General features: G+C 43.6%; 1 protein-coding gene across 3 annotated transcripts; it reads right to left on the bottom strand.

Annotated features, from left to right (window-relative positions):
- Window positions 1-1,530: 1,530 nt before the first annotated feature.
- On the bottom strand, window positions 1,531-6,855 carry LOC146985440 (calcitonin gene-related peptide 1-like). Of its 3 annotated transcripts, none has more exons than XM_085778428.1 (5): window positions 6,726-6,855; window positions 5,628-5,719; window positions 4,389-4,523; window positions 2,454-2,630; window positions 1,531-2,239 (listed from the first exon to the last, which is right to left on the bottom strand). In XM_085778428.1, exons 2-4 carry the CDS (start codon window positions 5,711-5,713, stop codon window positions 2,471-2,473), a joined length of 381 nt encoding a protein of 126 aa, XP_085634554.1. In that variant the 5' UTR covers window positions 5,714-5,719; window positions 6,726-6,855; the 3' UTR covers window positions 1,531-2,239; window positions 2,454-2,470. The 3 variants fall into 3 exon arrangements, with proteins under 3 accessions (XP_085634554.1, XP_085634553.1, XP_085634552.1); XM_085778427.1 differs by having other exon boundaries at window positions 2,454-2,633; window positions 6,726-6,837; XM_085778426.1 differs by lacking the exons at window positions 1,531-2,239; window positions 2,454-2,630 and adding an exon at window positions 2,734-3,596 and having other exon boundaries at window positions 6,726-6,837.
- Between the last annotated feature and the right edge of the window lie 1,312 nt (window positions 6,856-8,167).

Consider the following 8,167-nt stretch of genomic DNA (forward strand, 5'->3'; position numbering starts at 1 on the left):
ATAAACTTGTGATTTTGGGAACCAAAATCCATTGCAGCACAGTCAAGTGCTGCTCATTGCAGCAACTGGAAGAAAAGCAGAAATCTGGAGAAGAAGAGCAGCTACAGGTGCAGAGCAGGGGGTGAAATGGGGGAAAAAGCCGGGGTCAGGGCAGCTGGAAATAAAATATAGGCATGAAGAGACAAAGCGTGGCAAAAAAATACTGGCGCGCTTCTGACTGCTGCTCTTTTGCTTTTTTTCTTTGGAGAGAACTTTGATCACATGACGCATCATGTGTGTAAGCAGCAGCAGGAAGTCGATCAGCGTGAGTCACTGACTCGTAGGAGTTTACTGTTACACAGCTACTGTCTGCACTGAATAATATATCCTCCTTTAAAGTACCGTTCAGCATACTTTATTCTCAATTGGAACCAATCAAAATACCAATCTCATTGTTATGGTGGTATTGGCAGGTCATTTGCCATCATGTTATGCCTACAGGAGTGTTCAACTAGTCAGCATTCACACCTCATTGCTGTCAAGCTTAAATCTTATGTAACTACATTTCCTATTCACTCTTTCAGGACTGAGATCAATTATATAATAATAAATAATATAATGCAAACTAAAAAAGTACATAAGCCTCAGAGCACCTGCTGAGGTGCTTTGTGTTCATTACCAGTGGAGACATTTTCCTGCTTAGTTGCACTGAGACGGACACGAGAGGCTCTTCAGCAATGCACTTCACTCAAACATTTGTAAAGAAGATAATTGCATTGCCACCTATTGGAGTGCTGCTGCAAGAGCAGCAGAACCCCAAAAAGTTCACATCCCTGATCCTGCACATTTGATGATTAAAAGTGAGCCAGTCTGTCAATTGACTTAAGTGCAAGTGCAGTATGAACAAATATTGTGGTGTGTATGTGTGTGTGTGTGTGTGTGTGTGTGTGTGTGTGTGTGTGTGTGTGTGTGTGTCGTTGCCTAAATAGAAAAGAATGGAAGAAATCTTGCACATGTACGAGGGAAATCAATGACATGTAAAGTGAAATATATTAATTGCAGCTGAACTGAGTGGTGTGCATTCATCTGCATGGAGCAAAGGAGGAACTGGCCTGACTGCAGATCAGACAGCTTTTTTTTTATTAAGAAATTACCCATGCAGCTATTTAGTCATATTATGATGCATTTCAACATATCTGTGGTGTCAATGAATCTGATGTGTTTTTATCTGCAACCAAACAGGAGATTGTGTGATTGTGGGTTTCTTTTTTCTTTTCTTTTTTTCCCCCCAAATCAGAGTTGTGTGCAACAGATTTTCAGTAAATTTGTGTGTCTCTGTCGGTGGGAAATATTGTCAAATTCATAAAGAATGAATTACAAATCACTCTAGGTTCTACTTGAGATGTATCCGTTATATTTTCTGGGCAATGTTTATTTATATTCCAACAGTTGATGTACAAATATAAGCTCTTCAACCTCTCAGTCATTCAGTCTCTTTCTATACCTAAATGCTTAAAAACCTTTGAAGAACAACACAAGTACCCCAAACCCGAGTGTATCTAAAATACATTTTAATCTTGCTGAAATTTTTCACAATATTGTTTACAATATTAATGTCTTCGTTCTCTTCATCCTCGCTTGGGTCTCCGTTATTGTCTCGAAACAGAACTGTACAATCATGTTCATGTAAATTGTTCTACATCAAGGCACAAGACAACAGCCGTTGTGGGGGGGCCTTGGGTAGGCTGATCTTTAATGGCGTCCCTCTGGCACACAGAAAAACGGGGTACCTTCGGGAGGGAAGAGGTGGTGGTGGTTAGGAGGGGGGGGGGGGGGTTGGAGGATGTTGGAGTATGAATCTCAAATGAGAAGCATTACATGGAAGAAATGTGCTCTAACGGGGTGAAAGGACAGAGAACATAAGGTGATAACCACTGCTGCGTTCATTTTATTTTTCAAATGATAGTCATGTATAAAAAAGAGGAACCAGAACAATTTTTTTTTTTTTCTTCAGGAGTTCATTTTGTTCATGTACATAAACTAAAGTGTTTTTTTTTTCTTTTTCTTTTATTTGCCAAAAGCAAACGGTTTCACTAACAGGATGGAAATGGGGACAAGGAGTCCTGTGGTGTCTTTTTTCCATAAGAAGGTGAGACAGTGGGTAAAGGGCCAGTTCAGTGATTATTTTCCGCTTCAGTTTTGTTTTTGTTGGTTTTTGCTCTCAGTTTTTTTTTTTTCTGATGTTTTCTTTTTTCAACTCCTGGGGGAAAAAAAGGCAGAAAGAGGGAAATTTAGTCATTTACATTTAGATGAGCCCAAAATTCTTACTAAACAATTATATTATTACATTTATTCTGTTCTGAAAGTCAAAGGTTTTAAATGTCTGACTGTCCAGATGCTTGTTGTGTTTCAATGTGTTGTCACTTTTTAGATTAGCAGGTGGAATACAGTCAAGGGAGAAAGCAGATCTTTACCATTTCCCTGACGACGCTCACATCTGGATGCTTCTCCTTCGCCTGCCGAAGGCCTTGGCGCCGACGTTGGTGGGGACAAAGTTGCTGTTGCCCATTCCCCCTGACCTGCTGAGGAAGTCGGCCAGGCGGTGAGTCACGCAGGTGGCCGTGTTGCAGGCTCGCTTCTGTGCTGTAACGCTGCTTCAGGAGAGCAACCCAGGGATTAATCCCAAAATCAGGTGTGACACTCATCAGTATTATCAACGTCACTTTAAAAGCTCAGAAGAGACATGAGACTAAGATATAGAAGTTAAAAAATATATACATCAAGAATGCAAAGTTTAATCGTGTTTTTCTGTAGTTTGTCATTCTTACCTTTTGACATGATGAGAGCTTCAGAGATTATTTCAGATTCTATAAAACCCTACTTAATGTCCTTTTGAAAGTCATATATGCAAATAGATCCAGGACTGTTTTAAAGCATCCCTAAGAATGAAAATGAGCTAAGGCTTCCTGGTAGAAAAATATGTTTATTGAACAACAAACATGGGTGTCGCATGAGTGGATCATTTATTAATGGTTCCATTAAGTGATCTCTCTCAACTCTTAAGTTTCAGGGGCTTTGAATTGCCATCAAACGAGTCCACATACAGTACACAGAGATGGATGTCTGAACTAGCTCCTGAATTACATTTATGAAAACTAAGTTTGATTGTCTGAAATGAGTGGGACAAATCACCTCTGCCAAAAACAAAAAGAAATCTATAGGAGGGTAGGTAGGAGGAAAGAACTGAAAAGTTGGTTGCACCATATTCTTCTCATTCCAATCAAGCAGGTAAAATCAACATGCACTTGCCAGTCCCAACATGATGAGGAAGAAACTGGGAAAAGGAAAGGAAAGGAGGGACTAGAGAGGGAGGAGATGCTGTAAAGGTAGAGAAGAGGGGCTGAGGGAGGGTGAGGATGAGGAGGGGTTAGATGCTGTCAAATGTCTCGGCGTAGCTTGCATAGCTGTCACTCTCAGGCGCACTGCGCTTCTTGCCGGGCGTTCCTGCTCCCACGTTCGTGCGAGGGAACGTCTGCAACTTGTGCAGCTCCTGAGACAGTTTGCCCAACACACAGGTGCTGAGGTTGGAGCAGCGCTTGGTTAGGAGCCTGTCCATGCTGTCGGGGAAGGGGACACACAGAACACATGCATAGAACAGGCTCATCGAAATGAGAAAAAAACATGCAGGTAACACTTTCTTCATGTCTCTCTCTTCTTTTGTAATTCCATTCACCCACCAGCTCTCTCTCTCACATGCGTTTCTTCCTCATGCCATCGCATCCCATGCTTTTCCTCCCTTCCCATCATTCAAAGAACTTGTCATCCATCCCCTCATGCATGCGCCAGAACCTCCATCCCCCACCCCCCCACCCCCCAGTCAATCCACATCTTTTACACCCACAGAACAAACAGAAACCAGTCGCACCCACTGTCATGCTACTCCACTTAATTGACATCATGCACACTTATTCATTCAGTTAGGCACACGCTGCTCACATGCCCGGCAGGCAGGCTGGAAATAGTCCCTTCAAACAAAGTCAAAATCAAACTAATCCATGCAGGGGGGCAGGGTCAAGACAGAAAATAGGGGTTGTTTATGTGTGCAGAAGCATCTTTTCTTTGGAATAATCCTTTTTTTTTCTCTCCCTTCGTCCACTGAGGAGTACATACCTATTCACCTGAGTGAATCAAGTAAGTGAGGGCACTAAAAAAGACACACACACTCAGTGGTGTCAAAGTCAAATGATACGCTTCCTGCAAAGTCCTGCACGGCCTATACCTTTTCATTTTAGCCAAAGACATTTAATGTAACCAGTCACCTTGTCTGCTGCCATTAGTCAGCCTTCCCTCTCTGTGCACGGGGAGAAAATGTGAGAGCGCGGTTACAAATGAGAAGAAGTGGTCTGTACCTGTTTCCTTCAGTCGCCTGCTGCTCCAGCTCCTCCGCTGTCATCTGCACAAACTCCTTCACAATGGCATTGAGTAACCTTCGCGCCTCGTAGTCCGTGAGGGTGACTCGGTCTGACATGGACTCTAGACCCGGTCTGTGGCGAAGCAAGGGGGGGGTACAAACAAAAAGGGAGAGGGTTTTTTAGGGGTCAGGAGGGTTGGGCAATGAGGTAAGCATTAAATCCTCTTGCTATAGAATTATCACCTGCAGTTAAAAGGAGGAGTGGGGAGGAGGGGGTGTACATGAGGGGGGGGTTAGGGCGGGGTAGGTTGTCGCTGGACCGGCTGGATGGGTAGGACGGGTCGGGAGGTGGGGTGGGGTGGGGTGGGGTGGGGTGGGAGGGGAGCGGGGCCGGGGAGGGTATAAGCTGAGACGTCACCAACTCTAAGAGGGATGACGTCTGAGTTGGAGGGCCCCCGGCCAATGCGGGGAAACAATCTGCAGAAAGTGCCCCATCTGAGAGAAAGGGGCTGATGTGCAGCCGCCTGTAGATTTATTACTAAATCGATACAGCTCCATGGGAACAGTGAGAGGAGGGGCTTGGATGAGGTTTCATATAAATATATAGATCATAATTATATCCCTCATTTTTTAGTCCCTAGTCTTATTTCATTTTATTTTTTTAGTTCTTTTTTGTAACCATTCGCTCTAAGAGTAATGTCAATATCAAATTGGATTACAGTTAAAACAGGACAGTTAAATATTAAAATTGATTAATAACACAACATTAATAAGATGTACTTTTTATATAAAGTTATGTGGTTTAAGACAAAATAAAAATCAAATTTAAACCTTAAATTTAGCTTCATTAACTAAGATTAACCCAAAAAAAAGATATATTTGGAGTTTGTATGGATTCACATTGTTACACACTGTACAACCTGCTGCTTTTATACATGTTGTCCTGTATATATTTACACCTCTTTCCAGCATTCCCTAACACACATGCACACACATCTTTATGATTTTCCAGCAGCACTGAAAATATTTGACTAATTTTTTCAACAACAAAAAAGAAGAAGATATAAAACAGTTCTTGATAGCCTAACAGACAAATAACTACTACATTTTCTCAGTTTCTTTTTGCCTCAGCCTCTGCTCTCTGTCCCACTGGTTGCTTGTAATTCTACTGCTTGTTTTTACAAGTAGATGAAACAATGAATGAATGAATGAAAAGTGCAAATGTGGATCATCTCACCTGGCAGGGGCGGCTTGTGAGCAGTACATCTGGCAAATGACCAGGGCGTAGGCAACGAGGAAAGCAGAGATCTTCAACATAACCATGGTCCCCTATGTAAGCGAGAGAGACATCCCAGTCAGCTGCTTGTGCACAAGACCGCTTCCATTCACACTCGCACGGCACTAACACAAGTTCTCGAGTTAGTTAGTTAAAAACTCAGCATCAGCATGTGGAGGAGAACATACTTGCAGGTGTCTGATCTGATCTTCTGGTGCTGTATAGGGAAGAAAAAGCTTTCTGTCATTTCCCCCGAGGAGTGACTTCAGCTCTTACCCACATCCCAGCTTGCTACTATTTAGCTCTGGGCTCCTGCTGAACATCCTTTTTGCTTTTAGCCCTTCAGAGCAACAACACCCCCTACCCTTCTTCCGCAAAACGCACAGTTCCTCCAACACATCCAGCCAAGAGCACAGGACAGGTAGTTCTCTCCTCTCATGTCATGATGCGCCTCAGGTCTCAGAATGTGGCATGTACTGTGGGATGTGTGTGTGTGTGTGTGTGTGTTTTCCTAGGTGGGGGACCTAGACTGTGTGATGCATGTAGTAACTTGCTGGTGCTGGAAGAGGAGGGGTGAGGGGCTCCAAGCTTGCCAACTCCCTAAGGGACCAGTGCATTAGTGTAATGAGCTGCCAGCACTCTCTCTCTCTCTCTCCCTCTCTCTCTCTCTCTCACACACACACACACTCAAAATGTTTCCTTCTGTCCATCTCCTCTTTCTCTTTCGTTCCCCCTTTACTTCTTCTCATCTTTGAGTCCCCTTGTTCTTCTCTGTCTTTCTGCCCCTTTCTCTCTCACTCTGCCAGTCTCTGTAGTGGACTAATACAGCAGCAGCCTGGTTCCCTCACTAAATGGTGCTATAGAGGTAACTGGTGACCCCCCCCCCAGTGGCCACACACACCATGCAGTCCCATTACCAACACAATCATGTCACCACAGAGAACAGCAGTGACCATACCACACACACATGCAAACAGCTCATCAGGTACATTTAAAGTCAAAGCTTTCCCATTACAACACAACAACAACAAACACAGCATCAAAAAAGTCAACACTTACCTTTCTGTGATAATCACCCCGCAAAGTAAAGAAATAAATAAATAAATATATAAATCTCTATGCACCGCTATGCAAAAACACAATAAGTTGACTTTTCTCTCAACTTGCAGAAACAACTCTTGACTCTGTTGCATGCAAGCGCCAACGCACCAGCCTATATATCCCACCACTTGGATTTGTGCATTGACTGTGTAGGTGTTTAATTATCTCCCGGCAGCCAATCGCGTCGCTCTGATGCTACGGCGAACCAATGGGATGCCTACCCCTAAGTCCTGGCTCACTAATAAGGGATATGGCTCTGCGCTGACGTCATTCCTTAGTCACTAAGTGCTCCATTCACAAAATCCACCAGTCATTTTGACCATTTGCTAACCCCAATTTGCATTGATGTCATTAATTAAATAGGAGGAAAAGCAAAACTTGTGGCTGTGGAGAAGCTTCACCAGCAATAAATGATTTAAGAACCTTCCAAAAATGTTACATTGCATGCTATATCTCAAATGCCAAATCGATACGGGCCCCCCCAACTGACACCACCACCACCACCACCACCCTCCCAGCTAAGCACTTGCAGGCGGGGCCATCTGCTGGGGAGGGATGTATACTACACAGTGACGCACTCCTGGGCTCTTTATTCATAACACTGTTTGGACAGCACCAACTCAGGCACGACACACACTGCACTTGAGCTCAGTATAGACCAGCCACAGTCACTTTATGTAATTCCCAATAAGATAATTGATTTGGGTCAAAACTATGTGTTTAACCACGAGTAATAAACTTGTAGCCATCCATGTGAGGCCAGTCATAGTATTCATCTAATTAATCTAAAAGTAAAAAAAAAAAAGCACTGTAAAATGTTTTGTCTTTCCAAGTTAAATTATTATATATAGTTTATTGTACTTTGCAATAAAAACCTGAGCCGGGCGTGAGAGGAGAGGCCCCCTCCCCTCGACAGTGAATCATCAAACCATATTAAGTTAATAAAGTGATACCACAGTCCGTCCAGTAATGATCACTGCCGCCTGGGCCTCCTCCCACACACTGAGTAAACGAGCTCTCTTCAGAGAGATCAATCAATGACCGCCTCTGACAAGAGCCGTTTCTCAAAAGCAATTGCACAACTGTTTGTCGTGCACTATCGTCTCGATTCCCTTCCTTTTCATTAGTGTACCAGACAACATGTGCGTGCGTGTGTGTGTGTGTGCACTGCAGGCCAGAGTGCACGCAAATGTGTGTGTACTGTATCTGTGTCTGTGTGCGTGCATTTGAACGGATGTCCAGTGGATGTGTGTGTGAAGAAGGGGAGGGCTTGCCTCTCCTGATCTGCGTCATAGAGGAACCCCATTAGATAGGATGAGCCTTTTAGTGCTATTGAGGCACAAGGCTCACCTATGTCAGACGCTAAATCACTGCTGAATAGACAGCTGCTGGGCCTCCAG

The sequence above is a fragment of the Trachurus japonicus genome, chromosome 6 (assembly GCF_045865225.1).
Source record: "Trachurus japonicus isolate A0001 chromosome 6, Traja_1.0".
Classification (NCBI taxonomy): domain Eukaryota; kingdom Metazoa; phylum Chordata; class Actinopteri; order Carangiformes; family Carangidae; genus Trachurus; species Trachurus japonicus.

What these genes read in the sequence shown, in the direction of transcription:
- LOC146985440 (XM_085778426.1), bottom strand. Translation starts at nt 5,713, where the DNA reads ATGGTTATGTTGAAGATCTCTGCTTTCCTCGTTGCCTACGCCCTGGTC. An exon ending in TCACAAGCCGCCCCTGCCAG is followed by an intron (nt 4,524 to 5,627) that starts GTGAGATGATCC and finishes GCTTCGCCACAG; the next exon opens with ACCGGGTCTAGAGTCCATGT. An exon ending in CAGGCGACTGAAGGAAACAG is followed by an intron (nt 3,597 to 4,388) that starts GTACAGACCACT and finishes CTTCCCCGACAG; the next exon opens with CATGGACAGGCTCCTAACCA.